The 25,973-nt window shown below is 42.7% G+C and overlaps 2 protein-coding genes across 6 annotated transcripts in view; both read left to right on the forward strand.

Moving 5' to 3' along the window:
- The first annotated feature begins 362 nt into the window (after nt 1-362).
- The window catches only part of LOC128425554 (V-set and immunoglobulin domain-containing protein 10), a 31,523-nt gene continuing 5,912 nt past the window's right edge, over nt 363-25,973 (forward strand). The window contains exons 1-9 of one of the 5 annotated variants that reach the window (XM_053412204.1): nt 363-548; nt 2,626-2,946; nt 5,919-6,179; nt 6,357-6,656; nt 8,927-9,187; nt 9,365-9,664; nt 9,977-10,068; nt 20,588-20,640; nt 21,264-21,354. In XM_053412204.1, the coding sequence (XP_053268179.1) occupies nt 488-548; nt 2,626-2,946; nt 5,919-6,179; nt 6,357-6,656; nt 8,927-9,187; nt 9,365-9,664; nt 9,977-10,068; nt 20,588-20,640; nt 21,264-21,312 (1,698 nt within the window). In that variant the 5' untranslated portion in view covers nt 363-487 and the 3' untranslated portion in view covers nt 21,313-21,354. Of the gene's footprint in view, nt 549-2,625; nt 2,947-4,736; nt 5,815-5,918; nt 6,180-6,356; nt 6,657-8,926; nt 9,188-9,364; nt 9,665-9,976; nt 10,069-10,149; nt 10,212-10,914; nt 11,433-20,587; nt 20,641-21,263; nt 21,608-25,973 lie in introns of those variants that run through there. The other 4 variants (XM_053412203.1, XM_053412201.1, XM_053412202.1 and 1 more) reach the window with 4 other exon arrangements.
- On the forward strand, nt 13,830-20,396 carry LOC128425556 (CD276 antigen). The gene is made up of 4 exons (XM_053412207.1): nt 13,830-14,010; nt 16,079-16,396; nt 19,370-19,630; nt 19,808-20,396. The coding sequence occupies exons 1-4, from the start codon at nt 13,950-13,952 to the stop codon at nt 20,119-20,121; spliced, it is 954 nt and encodes a 317-aa protein (XP_053268182.1). The 5' UTR covers nt 13,830-13,949; the 3' UTR covers nt 20,122-20,396.

Here is a 25,973-nt window from a genome sequence, read left to right on the forward strand (position 1 = left end):
TTAATGGAATTAGAGTGGCAGCTCAGTTACCTAATAAACCAGAAACTGGTAGATTCATCTTTTTTTATTCTTGAAGTCAGAAAAGCTTCAGTGTGTAGAATGTAGTGATATCTAGTGTTGAATTGTGATGATGCAGCTGAATCCCCCTCATCTCACCCTTTACCACACTCAAGGGTAAAGACATAAACAATTCATACAATTTAAATCATTACACACTCATGAAAACTTGATTATTTTATATTCAATTTCTCCCAATAAACTCTTTCACCTGAATCTTACACACTGAGCCTCCGATGTTTGATAGAGTTGCAGTGAAACAACCTGTGAGTCAGTTTGAACTCTACACTTCACAACCACTGAGCTGGTGATTGTTGTTAAGAGTTTGATCCTCAGCTGCCAGGGAACTGATGCAGCCTCAAACCTGCTTATCTGCATGTTTCCACCGTCTCTCCTTCATTGATTCACGTTCAGTTCTCACAGAGTGAAGATGTCTGCGTTCAGGTCTCTGGTTGTGTTGATCCTCATCATGTGGACTCTCACCACAGCAGGTACGTGAAGTCTGATCTCACTCAGAAATCACAGGTTCTGTTTGAACGTAGTACTTTGTATAGGCATGTTGGTTTCCACCAGACGAAGCAGGAAACATGAGAAATGATTGTGAAGGTTTATAACAACACAGAGAAACATGTTCTCACTGAGCTGGAGGGGAAACAGTTCACACCAGATGTTGAGTTCTTTTATTCTTCATTGAAACTTCGTCAACAGAACTGAGTTGTGGATTAAATGTGTGTGCGTGCGTGTGTGTGTGTGTGTGTGTGTGTGTGTGTGTGTGTGTGTGTGTGAATAAATCTCAGCCCTGTGACACTCAAACACTAACAATGCTGTACGATTATATTTTCACATTACAATGTAGTTACCAAATTCATTTTAATGGTAAATAATTAATCTGTGATGAAGTTGAGAGGAAACAGATTCTCTTGTTCCAAGTGTTGGAATCTTGCCGAACCAGATTGACTACGTTCCACAAACGTTCCAGAAGAAACACGTGATGATGCTTTAGTTTTTAATTAGTCACTGAATCATACAACACATTCTTTATATAACCCAATCAGATGATGTTAATTTTTATTCTATATTTCTATATAGTCTATATCTATATTTGTATTCCATTTGATAATGACGTCATCATGATTTTTTACCATATGATGACGAATGGTTGGTTAATGTCAATAAGCTGTAAATTGTGTCTCTAATATTATTGGTTGTGTGACAAACTTTTGCAACATTAATGAAAAAATATTTGTCGAAGAAAAACATTTATGATGAAGATAATAAAAGTATAAAAACACAAACTACTAAAGTTGTACTTACTATATAAAGATGTGTATGTGAGAAGGCGTGCATGTAGGTGGAACAGGATTGGTCAATGTCCATGATGTTGGAAACCCTCTTGGAAACAGGGAGTGAACAGGTGCCAGTTTCACTCCTCCTGATAGTTGCTGGGCAAATCTTCACATAAACAAGCCTTCACTCAGCTGATGCCTTGTGGGTCGGTGTTGTGTTTCATTGGAGTAAAGAATACAGTATTGTGTTCCTGCTTTATCGCTGCATGTTCTCTTAGTGTAAACATGCACATCCTCCAAACAAAACAACGCCTTTCTATCTTCCCTCCTGAACCTGGGGCAGCTGCTTGAACTCTGTGTGATGTTGAATGAAGCTAAGGGAGTTATGTTTTAATATAAAAAGTTAGGTATGCGAACAAGTTAAAGTACAGTGTATTGAATGCCACAAAAGGCAGCGGCTCTTATTAGACCTTTTATCTAGACCGGTGTGAGACTGACCAGCGATGTGAAGCACACACATTCGAACTAACTTCAAGATTAACACCAAGCAGAAAAGTTTATTAGAAGTCATAGATCTGGCCCAAACTGCTCCTGCCCCCACCCTCCTGCATTTGCTTAGGGTTCAGTTCCATAAACATCTTCACACACACACACACAGACAAACATAGATTTTAAAATCCCAACAGTGTCTATGTGAGTGAGTGAGCTTTCAAAATGGCAGCTGGCCACTATACAGATAACGGACCCCCCTTGTAGCGGGGGTCGGACAGATGTTTGGGATGTGGTCGGGGTTTGACTAAACATGTAGGACGAACTGTAGTTCACAAATACCAGGTCCCAACAGTTGCAAAAATAAATCCCTTACTTAACAACACACACACAAACATGGGATTCTAAAAAATTCATCTAAATTTCCAGATCCTAAATTCTTCTCATCACAAAGAATGTTTTCAGAATTTTCTAAATGAACATTTCTGTGATCAACACACAACTTTTCCACTTGGTGTGAATCTGAGCCTCTTTTAGTTCATATCTTTGGTTTGACAGTAAATGTACGTTACACATTCGACTGCCTCGTGTGGCAGGAGGTTGTTTCTGTGAAAGCAGCTCAGATGAAACTACTGTATGTTAACTGTCAACAGCCAAACAGACAGACAGTTCCATCAGGATATTTACATTCATAATCTGTCTGTGAGCAAATGTTCTAATTGTTCTTTAAAAAAATCTTCTATTCACCACAGTTGATCCTGAACTGGTTGTTTTTTTACCCGGTGTCTCACAGATGTTGAGGTCTCCTGTGTTTTAGAGGAGAGCTGCTTCTTACCCTGCAGTTTTCATCCTGGTAAAGACCCAGTCATCCACTGGAAGCAGGTGGAACCAGGAAACACTTTTGTCCACTCCTACTACAGAGCCAGTGACCAGTTTGATCACCAGAACGAGAGCTTCAGAGGCCGGACATCACTGTTCACAGATCAGATCTCCGGAGGAAACGCCTCCATCAGGCTGACGGGGCTGCAGCTTCAGGACCAGGGAAGATACCTGTGCTTCACCAGCATCATCGATGGAGATGGAGAGGAGTCATTTATCAACCTGACAGCAGAAGGTAAAGAAACTCACAGTGAAAACACAACACAAATACTAGAAATGATATTTGTCTCTGATTTAATTATAAAACAGACGAGGCTGGAGGTGCACTTGCTGTTTAGTGGTCACATGACCAGATGCTTCATGAGCGTAGCTGCACTTTCTGGCTGTGGACTCTCAGTAGCGCCCTCTAGAGCAGGGGTCTTCAACGTTTTTCTGCCCAAACTGATGGCGAGATGGAGCAGGGGCCCCCTACTATATAAATTGCATAAAGTAGTGTTTATATTACTCTGGGCCTAGTGCCATGTATTAACATAGCTACCCCGTTATTGTGCATTCAATACTACCCTTGTGGGTAGTAGCATGCTAACATTAGAAAGGTGGCTCAGACACCTCGCAAATCCTCTCAGACTTATTTTTCAGTTACAGTAACTACAAATACGACCATCTACGGAGTTTGGTCCGCCATCTTTTATTTTTGAGCTTTGCACTCTTTAGACGTGAGCATAAACGCGATCTGATTGGCTAGTGCCTGTGCTGTCGTATTTGACATGGCTGTCTTCCTGCTGTAGTCTAAAAAATACCTGGGGGCGCCCCCAAAGGTGAAGTCGGGTAGTGAGCAGGGACGGCTGCATGAGTCAGATAGAATTTACCATTTTGATTGTTTCATATTTTATTTCTTGGTTTATTCAAGGAGGTGAGAAGCCTGGTGGTGTGTTGTGTGACCTTTGACCCCTAAGTGAAATGTTTATGAGTGTTTCCACTGAAACAGACATTTTAACTTTCGTTTCAAGACAAATGTCAAAATGAAAGCAGGTAAACTTAGAATATATTTTTAAACGCAGTGTGTGTGTTGAGCCCAGCTGATAAGATTTCATTCCCAGGAAGTCTGACATTCATGCAAGGTCGTTTGAACAAGGTCATGGAGTAGATAGAGTGCACGTGCACAAACAGACCTGGTTTCACAGCTGTGCCTCCTGCTAAATAAAATAAAACACTTTATAAAACCTTGTGACGACTTCAGAGAAAGTTGTGATTTTCTCTGTGGTTCCTCTCACGACTTCTTCTAAACTCACGTGCACAGTTTTTAGTGCTCATGAATCCACCTCGATGGAAAATGTGTCCAACACTCACACTTTCCTCATGAGTGATATGATCAGATTTACCTGAGCCATGTTAATCTCTGTCTGCTGAATTCAAAGTGATCTGTGTTGAACTCGGGTCAAAAGACCGAAGTCCGGGTGCTGTATAAAAACTGATCACTGTTGTGCAATAGTACGTAAAAAGTGTTACCATAGAATGGTGTGCCTTTAGGCACTCAATAAATTTGGTTATCATAATAAAATGTAAAACATTAATATTTAAAATATTAATATTAAATCATAACTTTAATTGGTTAAAGTTCTCGCGGGGCACCACCCTTCATAGAAGGGAAAAGATAGCCAATTTATTGATTAAGATCAGTCTCATTTAGATCTCGTTCAATTAGAAATCTCAATATTTTACCATTGAAGATTATATAATGAACAATGAAGGCTATGGAGTTCTTAACAGTGTAACGGTTGGCAAGATTCACTTATGCAATATTAATGACAGAACATTTGTGAAAGAAGAACATTTATTATGAACATAATAAAGTATAAAACACAAATTACTAAACAATCAAACTAACTAACAAGGAAGTGTGTGAGTGTGTGTGTGTGTATGAATGTAAATTAGCATGCTTTAAAAATGGTCCCTAAGATAAGAGCCCCCCCCCCCCCTTCTTCTGAGGTTGCTTTATGGGGGTAGGTTTAATTAGGTGGAGACTATGCGTGTGTCTGTGTAGATGTTAATCAGATAATGCAAGAGTCAGAGAGACCTACAAAGGAGGCCTATGAAGGGCCTAACTAACAATTACTTTCAAATAACTTGTTGCCACAATATCACAACACATATCAAACTTATAAACACACACTGATCAAATAAACAGTCTTGCTTAGCGTAGTATAATTATTAAGCCCAGATTATGTTACCAGTCCGAGGGAAAGGGGAAAAGAAGTTGCAGTCCAGTTGCAGTTCTGTGACGTCTCCTGGGTTGGTGGTCGTAGAGTTCTGCATTCGCGATTCTGTCGAGCCGTGTGCTCAGATGCTGGTTGAAGTTCTCCTGCAGGACATCGCGTCGCTACGAGGAGTTTTGTAGAGCTTGAAGGGCGAGGAGATTTCCTTGAGAGGGGTGAGCTGGGAGCTGCACCTCTGACCTCCGGGTGTGGGTTGGATAGAGAGAGACAGCCTTCCGCCCTCGGCGTGATGGAAGAAGAGAGAGATTTTAGGCAGACCTCTCCTTATATTGGCCCCGGTGACCTCACAGGTCTTGGACCAGAGTGACCAATAGGAGTGACCCCCCAGGTTCTTGACACCTTTGTGTGATATTGCCCAAATCCCAGGACATGCAGCATCCTGTTACATCCTCTGGGAGACTGAGTTCCTTGACTGTCTTAAGACAAAGGGAACATGTGGCACTCTGGGAGACTGAGTTCACTCCAGAACATGCGGCTCCCTTGTTTCAAGTTTGACTGAAGGGAGGCCTGTGGTTTGCACAAAAACCATGTCCCAACATCACTATCATAAAACCATGATTTCTACGACTGTGTGAGCTCAATACAACAACTCTCAGTTCAATGAGTCACATCAGGAAACAGTCTGAGAAGTGACGGATGATTTCCTGAAGAAGCTTCAACAGTAAAAGAGTCATGTGATCATTCAACTGAGCTTCCTGAAGCAAACTCCAGGTTCTGGACGAGTGAAGTGGGAAACTAACTTTTCTTATTCAGTGAAGAAGAGAAAACAAAGTCTCTGGAAAGATGTTTTATTTCTAACAGTTTTTATTGGTTTTGAATGATCTCAGGTGAAAGGAGATGCTCCACAGAAGCAGCAGAGCAAAGAGTCTTTCCTCCCACATCACCACGTGGGAAACATCTTCCCTCAAACTGAATCTCTGTTGTCTTGCAGCTCCGGTGCGTCACGTGGACATTGAGCAGGTGGAGGACAGCTTCACCTGCCGCTCAGAGGGGATCTACCCCGAGCCGCAGCTCACCTGGTCCACCAGGCCTCCGTCCAACGTGACCCTTCAGAACCAAACCTCAGTGAAGGAGACGGAGCAGCAGCTCTATGAGATCAGCAGCACAGTGACACTGTCAGACAGAGACTCTGTTCTGATCTGCAGCATCAGCACTCGCAGTGGGAGGAGGAGCGCGGTGTGGTATCAACCCAGTACGTTGAATCTGCTCTATGGAACTGAACCTTTGCTTGTTTCACCTACTGCTGCATATTCATATCTGCTCCTACAGATAACTCACATCTGATGATAGAACATGTTCAGAAAGTCTCATCAGAGCCTGAAACCACATTCTGACCACGATGATATTATTTGATCTCTTTTCTTTTCAGCTCCCGTCCATGTGTCACCGAATGAAACAACAACAACAATCAACTGCACTGCTCCAAACACCAAACCCCCGACACACCTGCTGTGGAAGTTCAACCACAGTCAGATCATTGTGAACCAGACCGGGGTGGACGGCCCCCCCAGGGTCTCAGAGCAGTGGAGGCAGCAGGTGGAGGATGTGTCAGCGTCAGGCAGCCTCACGCTGCACCACTTATCTTCAGATCACCAGGGAACGTTCACCTGTGAACTCAGTAGTGAAGAGGAGACGCTCTTCATCAACAGCTACGTGACGATAGAGGAAGGTAAGATCCCATGAGACCAGAACTGATGATGAAATCCTCAGAGCGACTGTCAGACCTGAGGCTGGTGCAGTGAGTCCTGGTTCCTCCTGGTGGAGCAGATCCCCCAGGGCTCCGTCCTCCAGCTCCTCAGGAGCATCATGTCCACATGTTGTCAGGAGAATACACAGGAACCAGGAGGACACACACACACACACACACACACACACACACACACACACACACACACACACACACACGCACTTTACACTGAAGACACATCACTGCACTTTGTTGATGCTACAGTTCTTCTCTCTGAATTACAGGTTCTTCAGGTGCAGTTGCAGGAATTGTGGTCGGAGTCCTCGTTGTGTGTGTAGCATTAGGAGCAGGATTCTACTACTGTATAAGACAATGGAAAATGTGTCCAACACTCACACTTTCCTCATGTGTGATATGATCAGATTTACCTGAGCCATGTTAATCTCTGTCTGCTGAATTCAAAGTGATCTGATTGGACACGGGTCAAAAGGCCGAAGTCCGGGTGCTGTATAAAAACTGATCACTGTTGTGCAATAGTACGTAAAAAGTGTTACCATAGAATGGTGTGCCTTTAGGCACTCAATAAATTTGGTTATCATAATAAAATGTAAAACATTAATATTTAAAATATTAATATTAAATCATAACTTTAATTGGTTAAAGTTCTCGCGGGGCACCACCCTTCATAGAAGGGAAAAGATAGCCAATTTATTGATTAAGATCAGTCTCATTTAGATCTCGTTCAATTAGAAATCTCAATATTTTACCATTGAAGATTATATAATGAACAATGAAGGCTATGGAGTTCTTAACAGTGTAACGGTTGGCAAGATTCACTTATGCAATATTAATGACAGAACATTTGTGAAAGAAGAAAATTTATTATGAACATAATAAAGTATAAAAACACAAATTACTAAACAATCAAACTAACTAACAAGGAAGTGTGTGAGTGTGTGTGTGTGTGTGTGAATGTAAATTAGCATGCTTTAAAAATGGTCCCTAAGATAAGAGCCCCCCCCCCTTCTTCTGAGGTTGCTTTATGGGGGTAGGTTTAATTAGGTGGAGACTATGCGTGTGTCTGTGGAGATGTTAATCAGATAATGCAAGAGTCAGAGAGACCTACAAAGGAGGCCTATGAAGGGCCTAACTAACAATTACTTTCAAATAACTTGTTGCCACAATATCACAACACATATCAAACTTATAAACACACACTGATCAAATAAACAGTCTTGCTTAGCGTAGTATAATTATTAAGCCCAGATTATGTTACCAGTCCGAGGGAAAGGGGAAAAGAAGTTGCAGTCCAGTTGCAGTTCTGTGACGTCTCCTGGGTTGGTGGTCGTAGAGTTCTGCATTCGCGATTCTGTCGAGCCGTGTGCTCAGATGCTGGTTGAAGTTCTCCTGCAGGACATCGCGTCGCTACGAGGAGGTTTGTAGAGCTTGAAGGGCGAGGAGATTTCCTTGAGAGGGGTGAGCTGGGAGCTGCACCTCTGACCTCCGGGTGTGGGTTGGATAGAGAGAGACAGCCTTCCGCCCTCGGCGTGATGGAAGAAGAGAGAGATTTTAGGCAGACCTCTCCTTATATTGGCCCCGGTGACCTCACAGGTCTTGGACCAGAGTGACCAATAGGAGTGACCCCCCAGGTTCTTGACACCTTTGTGTGATATTGCCCAAATCCCAGGACATGCAGCATCCTGTTACATCCTCTGGGAGACTGAGTTCCTTGACTGTCTTAAGACAAAGGGAACATGTGGCACTCTGGGAGACTGAGTTCACTCCAGAACATGCGGCTCCCTTGTTTCAAGTTTGACTGAAGGGAGGCCTGTGGTTTGCACAAAAACCATGTCCCAACATCACTATCATAAAACCATGATTTCTACGACTGTGTGAGCTCAATACAACAACTCTCAGATCAATGAGTCACATCAGGAAACAGTCTGAGAAGTGACGGATGATTTCCTGAAGAAGCTTCAACAGTAAAAGAGTCATGTGATCATTCAACTGAGCTTCCTGAAGCAAACTCCAGGTTCTGGACGAGCGAAGTGGGAAACTAACTTTTCTTATTCCGTGAAGAAGAGAAAACAAAGTCTCTGGAAAGATGTTTTATTTCTAACAGTTTTTATTGGTTTTGAATGATCTCAGGTGAAAGGAGATGCTCCACAGAAGCAGCAGAGCAAAGAGTCTTTCCTCCCACATCACCACGTGGGAAACATCTTCCCTCAAACTGAATCTCTGTTGTCTTGCAGCTCCGGTGCGTCACGTGGACATTGAGCAGGTGGAGGACAGCTTCACCTGCCGCTCAGAGGGGATCTACCCCGAGCCGCAGCTCACCTGGTCCACCAGGCCTCCGTCCAACGTGACCCTTCAGAACCAAACCTCAGTGAAGGAGACGGAGCAGCAGCTCTATGAGATCAGCAGCACAGTGACACTGTCAGACAGAGACTCTGTTCTGATCTGCAGCATCAGCACTCGCAGTGGGAGGAGGAGCGCGGTGTGGTATCAACCCAGTACGTTGAATCTGCTCTATGGAACTGAACCTTTGCTTGTTTCACCTACTGCTGCATATTCATATCTGCTCCTACAGATAACTCACATCTGATGATAGAACATGTTCAGAAAGTCTCATCAGAGCCTGAAACCACATTCTGACCACTATGATATTATTTGATCTCTTTTCTTTTCAGCTCCCGTCCATGTGTCACCGAGTGAAACAACAACAACAATCAACTGCACTGCTCCAAACACCAAACCCCCGACACACTGGGTGTGGAAGTTCAACCACAGGCAGATCATTGTGAACCAGACCGGGGTGGACGGCCTCCACAGCGTCTCAGAGCAGTGGAGGCAGCAGGTGGAGGATGTGTCAGCGTCAGGCAGCCTCACGCTGCACCACTTATCTTCAGATCACCAGGGAACGTTCACCTGTGAACTCAGTAGTGAAGAGGAGACGCTCTTCATCAACAGCTACGTGACGATAGAGGAAGGTAAGATCCCATGAGACCAGAACTGATGATGAAATCCTCAGAGCGACTGTCAGACCTGAGGCTGGTGCAGTGAGTCCTGGTTCCTCCTGGTGGAGCAGATCCCCCAGGGCTCCGTCCTCCAGCTCCTCAGGAGCATCATGTCCACATGTTGTCAGGAGAACACACAGGAACCAGGAGGACACACACACACACACACACACACACACACACACACACACACACACACACACACACACACACACACATGCACTTTACACTGAAGACACATCACTGCACTTTGTTGATGCTACAGTTCTTCTCTCTGAATTACAGGTTCTTCAGGTGCAGTTGCAGGAATTGTGGTCGGAGTCCTCGTTGTGTGTGTAGCATTAGGAGCAGGATTCTACTACTGTATAAGACTAAAGGTAAATAATAATATTTACAATAATTCTGCTGGTAATTTATTATGTGTTGTTTCTTCTAATGATTATTTCTTTTGAACTCAGAGAAAAAGAACAAACACAAGACGGAACATCAACAATATGATGCTACAGTTGATACATTTACAGTAAGTTTACTGTTTATTCTGATAATTTCAATATTCTGCTCTAAAGAATAACCCTGTTGTCATGGAGATGCTCTAACAGCTTCATCTCAGCTGCATCAGCAGACACATCCTAAAGCTTCAGTTTCTGAGAGTTCCTTCAAAACCATATCAATATTAGAGTGAAGAAAATCTGATACCGATAAATCGGCCAATAAATGTATGAAAAAGATTTGACAATGATTCCTAAGATGTCGTTATCAAACCCTTACGGCAAAGAAAAGTAACTGAGACTTGATATTTTACAGTTTAACCGTGAACTGTATTATTAATAACACAAATACAAAGAACTTTAATTAAAAAAACATTTATTCATGTAAAATGTAACATCTGTTAGTATTGTTCATTCTGTAAAATGAAAGTTTCTATCTCAGTGAACATGAAGCAGATGCTTCTGTGAACGTCTCAGATAATTTCATCTGTTATTTCTGTCATTTCCTGGAGGAGATGATTGTTTAATGCTCGTGGAGCAAAAGCAAAAAGCTCAAAGAAATGTATGATATGAAATAAGAAGTTCAATGGATTCAATAAGATTAAGAGAGAAAGAAAATGTCCTGAAGTTTGATAGTTTCACATCTTCTGCAGTTTGTGTTTATGACTGATGAAGAATAAAAATCCAGGAGATTAAGATTTCAGCAGCTCTGAATTTTCTAAATTTTCTTTACAGGTCACACAATGAAGAAAATAATGACACAACACCTGAAAATGAAGAAATGCTGCCTGAGACAGACAAAGACAAACAAATACCTCAGGATGAAGAAGAGGAGCTGAACAAGTAGAAGATGAAGACGTCCACTTGGAAACACGAGGAGGTTCCAGATCTTTAGGTGATGAGGTCGACGTCGGGTTCCAGGTGAACGAGTCCGACCCGGACAACATCCTGCTGCCTTCTTCTTCTGTGAAAGACCAAACGGCTTCAGTCCCTGAACCATCAAACCCATTTGAACCCAGCTGCTGGTTTGAGGTGGAGACATAGTGTTGCTCTAAGTCTGTTTTAACTCTGGACAACATCCGACAGAGACTTGAAAACCAACAGAACCTGAATGAAACAGCTGAGACCAAACTAATCTGACACGTTCAGCAGACTCACAGAACCTGAACCAGGTTAATTTAAAGCACTGGAAAGAATGCCCAGATTTTATATTTTATATCTGGTACTGTTTTGTATTTATTAAAATGTATTTTTATAAATCTGTGTGGTATCTTTCTGTATTTGACACCTTTAGGATTTTACTCATCAGGAGATGAAAAGCTTAAATACAGAACAGAGGAGGACTGCTCGTGACTTTGGTGAACTTCTATCTTGCCCTCTAGCGCCACCTGCAGTTCAAAGCTTTCATTTATCCACTGAAATCTAAATGAATCTCCAGATGTCTTCTCCTCTGGCTCCACCGTGTGGTCACTGGTTGTTCCAACACTTCCTGAGATCTTGTGACGTTCCTCTATGAGTATAAGTTCTTGACGTGAAGTCAAGTGGGAGTGACGGTGTGCGAGTGTGTCGTGACGTCACTCACTTCTCAGTCGCTGGAGAAGCTTCTGACTCGTTTACTGTTCGTTTGTCTTTATGACTTCAGCTTCGGTTATTAGGAGTTCACCAGGTTTCAGGCCTGTTCTTCAGTAACATTAGATACTTTCAGTAATATTTCTTAAAATTAAGCGAAATCACTTTTCCCCAAGCCTAGTACTGTAGCATAGCCATCAGGTGACCCTGGTCATGTGACATGATTTTGGTGAGAAACTACAGTAATAGTGTGAAGTTATTGAATATATTTGTAATATCTCTGTTCGGTGTTGCACTTTGTAGACGGTCCCTGCTCACTCGTCTCACAGCAAGCTGTACATAGACACCAATGTCCTGTGTCCATCACGGAGGACAACTCATATTGATGGTAACTGGCCTGTAGCCCGTTGTCCACCTCACTACGGTGGGAATTATGCAGCGTTTGTGTTTTAACAACGTTTCGCTTATGACTCATTGATCCAGGAAGTCAGAATCTGTGAACATCTTTCCAACTTTACTGAACTCACTGACCAAATAACCAAATGACCTAAACTGCAGCCAGCCACCAGGGGGCAATGGAGACACGAACCTAAAGTCCAACTTGACGCCAGACCTTCACACAGGTTTAGTTCAACCCAGTGAGCTGGTCCATGGATCAGTCAGATTCCTGATCCCAGCTCCGTGCAGAGCGTCAGCAGCTGGAGACACAGATTCTTCTTCAGCATGTGGTGGAACTTTTCCCTGGAGGAGCAGTGAAGGACTTCTCCACTTCTAAAGGGCTGAAACATTAAAGACTGACCTCCTGTTCTTCTGCTGTTACCTTCACTGTCCAATAAAAACTCCCAGAGGCCAAACTCCCTCTGGATCCTGGAGCCCAGAAGAAGAATGTGACTGTAAATTACTGATATTGAACAAAGGTGAGAAACCTCCGAACCCTGAGGTGAAATCTATAGAGACTCAGTCGACCTTTGTCTCTGAGCTTCATGAACTGAACCTCTGTCATATTTAATGTGACGTTATTAAAACAGATTAATCACTGAGCTCTGAGTGTGTTGTTCTTTCCACACATATTAACTACACAAGGTTAAAGTCCCTCAGAGATTATATTTTATTGTACATTTATAGACATGTTGCACATTAATCTGCTGAAACTACTGCAAACAAATCCTCGTGCAAAGTGTAAAACAGTCTGAAGCCTCCGGAGGTGAAAATGACACTTTCAGAAAAGTTGTGTTTAGATATTAACACCCTCAAAGCATCATGGGAACTGTAGGAGTAAAGGTAAGTAAACAATGGGAAGGCAGGAAATCAATAAAATGAACTTTTCTTATGTGGTCAGTGTTCGAAAAAAATAACAGACCTTGAATCTGTTTAGTTTGAGAATGTTGAGTTCTGAACATTTGAATTTACTTCTTCCAGAGATTTTAAAAGTAAACAATGACGAGACAGGAATAAGTCGTCTCCTCCCTCACACAGAGTGAGGACATTTCTCCAGCTGCTGGTCACTGAAGCCTGAATGAACAATAAGGAGGAAACAGTGAGAAAGTTCGGGGACTGTTTTAAGAAGCTGAGTCATAATATATTAACATTGTTTTGTTATGACGATGAAGGAACACGTCATCCACTGTAAATAACTTTCAGTCACACCTAATGTTTGGTTTCGGTGTTTTCATTGGAGTTGCTTATTATAGGAAAATATTGAATATAACCAGATTAATGGAATTAGAGTGGCAGCTCAGTTACCTAATAAACCAGAAACTGGTAGATTCATCTTTTTTTTATTCTTGAAGTCATAAAAGGTTCAGTGTGTAGAATGTAGTGATATCTAGTGTTGAATTGTGATGATGCAGCTGAATCCCCCTCACCTCACCCTTTACCACACTCAAGGGTAAAGACATAAACAATTCATACAATTTAAATCATTACACACTCATGAAAACTTGATTATTTTATATTCAATTTCTCCCAATAAACTCTTTCACCTGAATCTTACACACTGAGCCTCCGATGTTTGATAAAGTTGCACTGAAACAACCTGTGAGTCAGTTTGAACTCTACACTTCACAACCACTGAGCTGGTGATTGTTGTTAAGAGTTTGATCCTCAGCTGCCAGGGAACTGATGCAGCCTCAAACCTGCTTATCTACATGTTTCCACCCTCTCTCCTTCTTTAATCCACGTTCAGTTCTCACAGAGTGAAGATGTCTGCGTTCAGGTCTCTGGTTGTGTTGATCCTCATCATGTGGACTCTCACCACAGCAGGTACGTGAAGTCTGATCTCACTCAGAAATCACAGGTTCTGTTTGAACGTAGTACTTTGTACAGGCATGTTGGTTTCCATCAGACGAAGCAGGAAACATGAGAAATGATTGTGAAGGTTTATAACAACACAGAGAAACATGTTCTCACTGAGCTGGAGGTGAAACAGTTCACACCAGATGTTGAGTTATTCTTCATTGAAACTTCGTCAACAGAACTGAGTTGTGGATTAAATGTGTGTGCGTGCGTGTGTGTGTGTGTGTGTGTGTGTGTGTGTGTGTGTGTGTGAATAAATCTCAGCCCTGTGACACTCAAACACTAACAATGCTGTACGATTATATTTTCACATTACAATGTAGTTACCAAATTCATTTTAATGGTAAATAATTAATCTGTGATGAAGTTGAGAGGAAACAGATTCTCTTGTTCCAAGTGTTGGAATCTTGCCGAACCAGATTGACTACGTTCCACAAACGTTCCAGAAGAAACACGTGATGATGCTTTAGTTTTTAATTTGTCACTGAATCATACAACACATTCTTTATATAACCCAATCAGATGATGTTAATTTTTATTCTATATTTCTATATAGTCTATATCTATATTTGTATTCCATTTGATAATGACGTCATCATGATTTTTTACCATATGATGACGAATGGTTGGTTAATGTCAATAAGCTGTAAATTGTGTCTCTAATATTATTGGTTGTGTGACAAACTTTTGCAACATTAATGAAAAAATATTTGTCGAAGAAAAACATTTATGATGAAGATAATAAAAGTATAAAAACACAAACTACTAAAGTTGTACTTACTATATAAAGATGTGTATGTGAGAAGGCGTGCATGTAGGTGGAACAGGATTGGTCAATGTCGATGATGTTGGAAACCCTCTTGGAAACAGGGAGTGAACAGGTGCCAGTTTCACTCCTCCTGATAGTTGCTGGGCAAATCTTCACATAAACAAGCCTTCACTCAGCTGATGCCTTGTGGGTCGGTGTTGTGTTTCATTGGAGTAAAGAATACAGTATTGTGTTCCTGCTTTATCGCTGTATGTTCTCTTAGTGTAAACATGCACATCCTCCAAACAAAACAACGCCTTTCTATCTTCCCTCCTGAACCTGGGGCAGCTGCTTGAACTCTGTGTGATGTTGAATGAAGCTAAGGGAGTTATGTTTTAATATAAAAAGTTAGGTATGCGAACAAGTTAAAGTACAGTGTATTGAATGCCACAAAAGGCAGCGGCTCTTATTAGACCTTTTATCTAGACCGGTGTGAGACTGACCAGCGATGTGAAGCACACACATTCGAACTAACTTCAAGATTAACACCAAGCAGAAAAGTTTATTAGAAGTCATAGATCTGGCCCAAACTGCTCCTGCCCCCACCCTCCTGCATTTGTTTAGGGTTCAGTTCCATAAACATCTTCACACACACACACACAGACAAACATAGATTTTAAAATCCCAACAGTGTCTATGTGAGTGAGTGAGCTTTCAAAATGGCAGCTGGCCACTATACAGATAACGGACCCCCCTTGTAGCGGGGGTCGGACAGATGTTTGGGATGTGGTCGGGGTTTGACTAAACATGTAGGACGAACTGTAGTTCACAAATACCAGGTCCCAACAGTTGCAAAAATAAATCCCTTACTTAACAACACACACACAAACATGGGATTCTAAAAAATTCATCTAAATTTCCAGATCCTAAATTCTTCTCATCACAAAGAATGTTTTCAGAATTTTCTAAATGAACATTTCTGTGATCAACACACAACTTTTCCACTTGGTGTGAATCTGAGCCTCTTTTAGTTCATATCTTTGGTTTGACAGTAAATGTACGTTACACATTCGACTGCCTCGTGTGGCAGGAGGTTGTTTCTGTGAAAGCAGCTCAGATGAAACTACTGTATGTTAACTGTCAACAGCCAAACAGACAGACAGTTCCATCAGGATATTTACATTCATAATCTGTCTGTGAGCAAATGTTCTAATTGTTCTTTAAAAAAAGGTTCTATTCACCACAGTTGATCCTGAACTGGTTGTTTTTTTACCCGGTGTCTCACAGATGGTAAGGTCTGTGTTTTAGCAGAGAGCTGCATCTTACGCTGCAGTTTTCATCCTGGTAAAGAACCAGTAATCCACTGGATGAAGGTGGAACCAGGAAACCCTCCTGTCCACTCCTACTACAACGACAAAGACCAGTTTGATAAACAGAGCGAGCACTTCAGAGGCCGGACATCACTGTTCACAGATCAGATCTCCAGAGGAGACGCCTCCATCAGGCTGACGGGGCTGCAGCTTCAGGACCAGGGAAGATACAAGTGCTTCACCAGCATCATCAATGGAGGCAGCGAGGAGTCATTTATCAACCTGACAGCAGAAGGTAAAGAAACTCACAGTGAAAACACAACACAAATACTAGAAATGATATTTGTCTCTGATTTAATTCTAAAACAGACGAGGCTGGAGATGCACTTGCTGTTTAGTGGTCACATGACCAGATGCTTCATGAGCGTAGCTGCACTTTCTGGCTGTGGACTCTCAGCAGCGCCCTCTAGAGCAGGGGTCTTCAACGTTTTTCTGCCCAAACTGATGGCGAGATGGAGCAGGGGCCCCATACTATATAAATTGCATAAAGTAGTGTTTATATTACTCTGGGCCTAGTGCCATGTATTAACATAGCTACCCCGTTATTGTGCATTCAATACTACCCTTGTGGGTAGTAGCATGCTAACATTAGAAAGGTGGCTCAGACACCTCGCAAATCCTCTCAGACTTATTTTTCAGTTACAGTAACTACAAATACGACCATCTACGGAGTTTGGTCCGCCATCTTTTATTTTTGAGCTTTGCACTCTTTAGACGTGAGCATAAACGCGATCTGATTGGCTAGTGCCTGTGCTGTCGTATTTGACATGGCTGTCTTCCTGCTGTAGTGTAAAAAATACCTGGGGGCGCCCCCAAAGGTGAAGTCGGGTAGTGAGCAGGGACGGCTGCATGAGTCAGATAGAATTTACCATTTTGATTGTTTCATATTTTATTTCTTGGTTTATTCAAGGAGGTGAGAAGCCTGGTGGTGTGTTATGTGACCTTTGACCCCTAAGTGAAATGTTTATGAGTGTTTCCACTGAAACAGACATTTTAACTTTCGTTTCAAGACAAATGTCAAAATGAAAGCAGGTAAACTTAGAATATATTTTTAAACGCAGTGTGTGTGTTGAGCCCAGCTGATAAGACTTCATTCCCAGGAAGCCTGACATTCATGCAAGGTCGTTTGAACAAGGTCATGGAGTAGATAGAGTGCACGTGCACAAACAGACCTGGTTTCACAGCTGTGCCTCCTGCTAAATAAAATAAAACACTTTATAAAACCTTGTGACGACTTCAGAGAAAGTTGTGATTTTCTCTGTGGTTCCTCTCACGACTTCTTCTAAACTCACGTGCACAGTTTTTAGTGCTCATGAATCCACCTCGATGGAAAATGTGTCCAACACTCACACTTTCCTCATGAGTGATATGATCAGATTTACCTGAGCCATGTTAATCTCTGTCTGCTGAATTCAAAGTGATCTGTGTTGAACTCGGGTCAAAAGGCCGAAGTCCGGGTGCTGTATAAAAACTGATCACTGTTGTGCAATAGTACGTAAAAAGTGTTACCATAGAATGGTGTGCCTTTAGGCACTCAATAAATTTGGTTATCATAATAAAATGTAAAACATTAATATTTAAAATATTAATATTAAATCATAACTTTAATTGGTTAAAGTTCTCGCGGGGCACCACCCTTCATAGAAGGGAAAAGATAGCCAATTTATTGATTAAGATCAGTCTCATTTAGATCTCGTTCAATTAGAAATCTCAATATTTTACCATTGAAGATTATATAATGAACAATGAAGGCTATGGAGTTCTTAACAGTGTAACGGTTGGCAAGATTCACTTATGCAATATTAATGACAGAACATTTGTGAAAGAAGAACATTTATTATGAACATAATAAAGTATAAAAACACAAATTACTAAACAATCAAACTAACTAACAAGGAAGTGTGTGAGTGTGTGTGTGTGTGTGAATGTAAATTAGCATGCTTTAAAAATGGTCCCTAAGATAAGAGCCCCCCCCCCCCTTTCTTCTGAGGTTGCTTTATGGGGGTGGGTTTAATTAGGTGGAGACTATGCGTGTGTCTGTGTAGATGTTAATCAGATAATGCAAGAGTCAGAGAGACCTACAAAGGAGGCCTATGAAGGGCCTAACTAACAATTACTTTCAAATAACTTGTTGCCACAATATCACAACACATATCAAACTTATAAACACACACTGATCAAATAAACAGTCTTGCTTAGCGTAGTATAATTATTAAGCCCAGATTATGTTACCAGTCCGAGGGAAAGGGGAAAAGAAGTTGCAGTCCAGTTGCAGTTCTGTGACGTCTCCTGGGTTGGTGGTCGTAGAGTTCTGCATTCACGATTCTGTCGAGCCGTGTGCTCAGATGCTGGTTGAAGTTTTCCTGCAGGACATCGCGTCGCTACGAGGAGTTTTGTAGAGCTTGAAGGGCGAGGAGATTTCCTTGAGAGGGGTGAGCTGGGAGCTGCACCTCTGACCTCCGGTTGTGGGTTGGATAGAGAGAGACAGCCTTCCGCCCTCGGCGTGATGGAAGAAGAGAGAGATTTTAGGCAGACCTCTCCTTATATTGGCCCCGGTGACCTCACAGGTCTTGGACCAGAGTGACCAATAGGAGTGACCCCCCAGGTTCTTGACACCTTTGTGTGATATTGCCCAAATCCCAGGACATGCAGCATCCTGTTACATCCTCTGGGAGACTGAGTTCCTTGACTGTCTTAAGACAAAGGGAACATGTGGCACTCTGGGAGACTGAGTTCACTCCAGAACATGCGGCTCCCTTGTTTCAAGTTTGACTGAAGGGAGGCCTGTGGTTTGCACAAAAACCATGTCCCAACATCACTATCATAAAACCATGATTTCTACGACTGTGTGAGCTCAATACAACAACTCTCAGATCAATGAGTCACATCAGGAAACAGTCTGAGAAGTGACGGATGATTTCCTGAAGAAGCTTCAACAGTAAAAGAGTCATGTGATCATTCAACTGAGCTTCCTGAAGCAAACTCCAGGTTCTGGACGAGTGAAGTGGGAAACTAACTTTTCTTATTCAGTGAAGAAGAGAAAACAAAGTCTCTGGAAAGATGTTTTATTTCTAACAGTTTTTATTGGTTTTGAATGATCTCAGGTGAAAGGAGATGCTCCACAGAAGCAGCAGAGCAAAGAGTCTTTCCTCCCACATCACCACGTGGGAAACATCTTCCCTCAAACTGAATCTCTGTTGTCTTGCAGCTCCGGTGCGTCACGTGGACATTGAGCAGGTGGAGGACAGCTTCACCTGCCGCTCAGAGGGGATCTACCCCGAGCCGCAGCTCACCTGGTCCACCAGGCCTCCGTCCAACGTGACCCTTCAGAACCAAACCTCAGTGAAGGAGACGGAGCAGCAGCTCTATGAGATCAGCAGCACAGTGACACTGTCAGACAGAGACTCTGTTCTGATCTGCAGCATCAGCACTCGCAGTGGGAGGAGGAGCGCGCTGTGGTATCAACCCAGTACGTTGAATCTGCTCTATGGAACTGAACCTTTGCTTGTTTCACCTACTGCTGCATATTCATATCTGCTCCTACAGATAACTCACATCTGATGATAGAACATGTTCAGAAAGTCTCATCAGAGCCTGAAACCACATTCTGACCACGATGATATTATTTGATCTCTTTTCTTTTCAGCTCCCGTCCATGTGTCACCGAATGAAACAACAACAACAATCCACTGCACTGCTCCAAACACCAAACCCCCGACACACTGGGTGTGGAAGTTCAACCACAGGCAGATCATTGTGAACCAGACCGGGGTGGACGGCCCCCCCAGGGTCTCAGAGCAGTGGAGGCAGCAGGTGGAGGATGTGTCAGCGTCAGGCAGCCTCACGCTGCACCACTTATCTTCAGATCACCAGGGAACGTTCACCTGTGAACTCAGTAGTGAAGAGGAGACGCTCTTCATCAACAGCTACGTGACGATAGAGGAAGGTAAGATCCCATGAGACCAGAACTGATGATGAAATCCTCAGAGCGACTGTCAGACCTGAGGCTGGTGCAGTGAGTCCTGGTTCCTCCTGGTGGAGCAGATCCCCCAGGGCTCCGTCCTCCAGCTCCTCAGGAGCATCATGTCCACATGTTGTCAGGAGAACACACAGGAACCAGGAGGACACACACACACACACACACACACACACACACACACACACACACACACACTACACTTTACACTGAAGACACATCACTGCACTTTGTTGATGCTACAGTTCTTCTCTCTGAATTACAGGTTCTTCAGGTTCAGTTGCAGGAATTGTGGTCGGAGTCCTCGTTGTGTTTGTAGCATTAGGAGCTGGAGCAGGATTATTATACTACTTTAAAATAGTAAAGGTAAAGGTAATTAATACTTACAATAATTCTGCTGGTAATTTATTATGTGTTGTTTCTTCTAATGATTATTTCTTTTGAACTCAGAGAAACGAAATGGATCATCCACCACCAGACCCTACAGAGATGAACCATTTACAGTAAGTTTACTGTTTATTCTGAACTGATAATTTAAATATTCTGCTCTAAAGAATAACCCTGTTGTCATGGAGATGCTCTAACAGCTTCATCTCAGCTGCATCAGCAGACACATCCTAAAGCTTCAGTTTCTGAGAGTTCCTTCAAAACCATATCGATATTAGAGTAAAAGAAAATCGGATACCGATAAATCGGCCAATAAATTCATAAAAAAGATTTGACAACGATTCCTAAGATGTTGTTATCAAACCCTTACGGCAAAGAAATGTGACTGAGACTTGATATTTTACAGTTTAACCATGAACTGTATTATTAATAACACAAACACAAAGAACTTTAATTAAAAAATATATTTTATGTCAAATGTAACATCTGATAATTTCATCTGTTATTTCTATCATTCCCTGGAGGAGAAGTTTGTTTCAGGTTCATGGAGCAAAAGCTCAAAGAAATGCATGATATAAAAAATAAGTTAAAATGATTCACTAAGATTAAGAGAGACATTTTTTTTCCTAATGTTTGATAGTTTCACATCTTCTGCAGTTTGTGTTTATGACTGAAGAAGAATAAAAATCCAAGAGATTAAGATTTCAGCAGCTCTGAATTTTCTTAATTTTCTTTACAGGTCAGACAATGAAGGAAATAATGACACAACACCTGAAGGGGACACCTGAATAACGAAATGCTGCTTGAGACAGAAAAAGATGAACAAATACCTCAGGATGAAGAAGAGGAGCTGAACACGTAGAAGATAGTGTTGCTCTAAGTCTGTTTTAACTCTGGACAACATCTGACAGAGACTTGAAAACTAACAGAACCTGAATGAAACAGCTGAGACCAAACTAATCTGACACGTTCAGCAGACTCACAGAACCTGAACCAGGTTAATTTAAAGCTCTGGAGAGAATGCACAGATTTGTATTTTATATCTGTTACTGTTTTATATTTATTAAAATGTATTTATATAAATCTGTGTGGTATCTTTCTGTATTTGACACATTTAGGATTTTACTCATCAGGGGATGAAAAGCTTAAACACAGAACAGAGGAGGACTGCTCATGACTTTGGTGAACTTCTATCTTGTCCTCTAGCGCCACCTGCAGTTCCAAGCTTCCATTTATCCACTGAAATCTAAATGAATCTCCAGATGTCTTCTCCTCTGGCTCCACCGTGTGGTCACTGGTTGTTCCAACACTTCCTGAGATCTTGTGACGTTCCTCTATGAGTATAAGTTCTTGACTTGAAGTCAAGTGGGAGTGACGGTGTGCGAGTGTGTCGTGACGTCACTCACTTCTCAGTCGCTGGAGAAGCTTCTGACTCGTTTACTGTTCGTTTGTCTTTATGACTTCAGCTTCGGTTATTAGGAGTTCACCAGGTTTCAGGCCTGTTCTTCAGGAACATTAGATACTTTTAGTAATATTTCCCAAAATTAAGCTAAATCACTTTTCCCCAAGCCTAGTACTGTAGCATAGCCATCAGGTGACCCTGGATATGTGACATGATTTTGGTGAGAATATTCAGTAATACAGTGAAGTTATTGAATATATTTGTAATATCTCTGTTCGGTGTTGCACTTTGTAGACGGTCCCTGCTCACTCGTCTCACAGCAGGTTGTACATAGACACCAATGTCCTGTGTCCATCACAGAGGACAACTCATATTGATGGTAACTGGCCTGTAGCCCGTTGTCCACCTCACTACGGTGGGAGTTATGCAGCGTTTGTGTTTTAACAACGTTTCGCTGATGACTCATTGATCCAGGAAGTCAGAATCTGTGAACATCTTTCCAACTTTACTGAACTCACTGACCAAATAACCAAATGACCTAAACTGCAGCCAGCCACCAGGGGGCAATGGAGACACGAACCTAAAGTCCAACTTGACGCCAGACCTTCACACAGGTTTACTTCAACCCAGTGAGCTGGTCCATGGACCAGTCAGATTCCTGATCCCAGCTCCGTGCAGAGCGTCAGCAGCTGGAGACACAGATTCTTCTTCAGCATGTGGTGAAACGTTTCCCTGGAGGAGCAGTGAAGGACTTCTCCACTTCTAAAGGGCTGAAACATTAAAGACTGACCTCCTGTTCTTCTGCTGTTGCCTTCACTGTCCAATAAAAACTCCCAGAGGCCAAACTCCCTCTGGATCCTGGAGCCCAGAAGAAGAATGTGACTGTAAATTACTGATATTGAACAAAGGTGAGAAACCTCCGAACACTGAGGTGAAATCTACAGAGACTCAGTCGACCTTTGTCTCTGAGCTTCATGAACTGAACCTCTGTCGTATTTAATGTGACGTTATTAAAACAGATTAATCACTGAGCTCTGAGTGTGTTGTTCTTTCTACACATATTAACAATACGAGGTTAAAGTCCCTCAGAGATTAGATTTTATTGTACATTTATAGACATGTTGCACATTAATCTGCTGAAACTACTGCAAACAAATCCTTGTGCAAAGTGTAAAACAGTCTGAAGCCTCCGGAGGTGAAAATGACACTTTCAGAAAAGTTGTGTTTAGATATTAACACCCTCAAAGCATCATGGGAACTGTAGGAGTAAAGGTAAGTAAACAATGGGAAGGCAGGAAATCAATAAAATGAACTTTTCTTATGTGGTCAGTGTTCGAAAAAAATAACAGACCTTGAATCTGTTTAGTTTGAGAATGTTGAGTTCTGAACATTTGAATTTACTTCTTCCAGAGATTTTAAAAGTAAACAATGACGAGACAGGAATAAGTCGTCTCCTCCCTCACACAGAGCGAGGACATTTCTCCAGCTGCTGGTCACTGAAGCCTGAATGAACAATAAGGAGGAAACAGTGAGAAAGTTCAGGGACTGTTTCAAGAAGCTGAGTCATAATAAAGAAGATAAAGTAACATTGTTTTGTTATGACGATGAAGGAACACGTCATCCACTGTAAATACCTTTCAGTCACACCTAATGTTTGGTTTCGGTGTTTTCATTGGAGTTGCTTATAATATAAAAATATTGAATATAACCAGATTAATAGAATTAGAGCGCCAGCTCAGTTACCTAATAAACCAGAAACTGGTAGATTCATCTTATTTCACATCTTTTTTTTATTTTTGAAGTCATAAAAGGTTCATTGTGTAGAATGTAGTGATATCTAGTGTTAAATTGTGATGATGCAGCTGAATCCCCCTCATCTCACCCTTTACCACACTCAAGGGTAAAGACATAAACAATTATACAATTTAAAGGGGACATATTATGCCCATTTCACCACAGTTGATATGGTTCCTTGGGGTCTTAATGAAATGTCTGTAACATTTTTTGGTCAAAATACCACAAGGATCATTTCAAACAGCACCTTTCTATCCTATCTAAAACAGCCTTCCTCAGATTGACCTGTTTTGAGTGCCCCGCCCCCCCCCCCCCCTGTCACCGCCCTGTCCCCGACACACACACACACACACACACACACACACACACACACACAGACACAGACACACAGAGACACACACACATCTTATATCTCCCCTTAGCATATTTAAGGTTGTTAAAATAATTTTAAGTCACTGTCCTACACATATATTTCTGTATCTGTTTGTTGTGTTTCTTCATTGAAGCTACAATTTTCAAACTACTACATCTTCTGATAAAGATGTACATTATTTAAATACATGCATTAGATATGTGTGTATACACTATATAATTGTATGTGTATATTTATTCATACAGGGCATATATTCTGAGGGCGCACACACGCACACACACACGGATCGTGCTTCGCCGCCCGTGCATCACAGGAGAGGCTGTCCGCTGAGCGAGCGCCTAAGCACGGGTACAAAGCAACCGGAGACCGGGGGGGGGGGGGGGGGGGGGGGGTGTCCTGGAACACGTTCCGGTGCTATTTTCCCCCCCCACACACACACACACACAAGCTACGACTCCGAGAGCATTGCTCCTCCACTCCGGACCCGAAATGGGATCTCTCCCCTTACCTCCTAGTCCGATGCTTCCCGGCCGAGGTTCCACATGCAGTACTGCTGTGATCACGTTCACAAGCCATTCCAGAAAGTGCTGCAACTTTAAACACAAACTAACAGTCAACTAGCGTCAGCCCGCTGCTGCTAACCGTAGCGGGACACACACAGGGGACACACAGGCTGGAGATTTGTCACAGATCGATAATGATCAATGATGAAAATGAGACATACCCTGCAGACGTGGGGAGCCCTGAGCCGGTGAGACGTGTCCGGCTCTCAGGTGTGTGAAGTCAGCGGGAGCATCGCCAGCCTCGCAGTGAGCCGCCCGGGTACAGGACCAACAGCCGGGATCCAACCCGCCACAGAGCAGCCGGCTGCCACTGCCGCCGGCCGGCAAGCCGGGCACTGATTGCTATGAGGCTAACACCACCTAGCTTACATGTCACCGTCAATTACCAACGCTCCCCTGTCCGTGGGGGAGATCAGTCAGGCGGCTAACCGTAAACAAACAGCGACAGGTCCACCAGAAGCGAGCTGCTGACATGGAGCCAGCATCCCGACGACATCACCCTTCGAGCCCGAGCTGAGGAGGGGGCTTTGGCTCGTGACTTACCCCGACCGCAGGCTCTGCTTCTCGGACAGATCTCCGCCTCTCACCCCGCTCACCGGCTGGTTAGCGTCCCCCCTCGGCTAGCTTCCCAGCTAACACCCGCCGCCTCGAGCTGAGGAGGGGGCTGTGGCTCGTAACGTAACCTGGTCTCCTCCTCCACCAGATCTCCGCCTCCGGAGACTGTGACGTCAATTCTGGTCGTATTCCCATTCGACGCACTCAATAGTGTAGTTTCTTACATAGAGGAACCACAACAAATCCCGGGAGTTGTTTTTTTCCTGAGTTTTTGGGACGGTAGACATGCCAGATACCCACACCAACGTGTAGAAGCGCTACAAAAGTGGAATTTTCATAATGTGTCCCCTTTAAATCATTACACATTCGTGAAAACATGACTATTTTATATTCAATTTCTCCCAATAAACCCTTTCACCTAAAGCTTACACACTGAGCCTTTAATGTTTGATAGAATTGCAGTGAAACAACCTGTGAGTCAGTTGAACTTTACACTGAACTTTATCACTGAGTAGATGATTGTTGTTAAGAGTTTGATCGTCAGCTGCCAGGGAACTGACGCAGCCTCAAACCTGCTTATCTGCATGTTTCCACCGTCTCTCCTTCATTAATCCACTTTCAGTTCTCACAGAGTGAAGATGTCTGCGTTCAGGTCTCTGGTTGTGTTGATCCTCATCATGTGGACTCTCACCACAGCAGGTACGTGAAGTCTGATCTCACTCAGAAATCACAGGTTCTGTTTGAACGTAGTACTTTGTACAG

This window comes from Pleuronectes platessa, chromosome 20 (assembly GCF_947347685.1).
Source record: "Pleuronectes platessa chromosome 20, fPlePla1.1, whole genome shotgun sequence".
NCBI classification, from domain to species: domain Eukaryota; kingdom Metazoa; phylum Chordata; class Actinopteri; order Pleuronectiformes; family Pleuronectidae; genus Pleuronectes; species Pleuronectes platessa.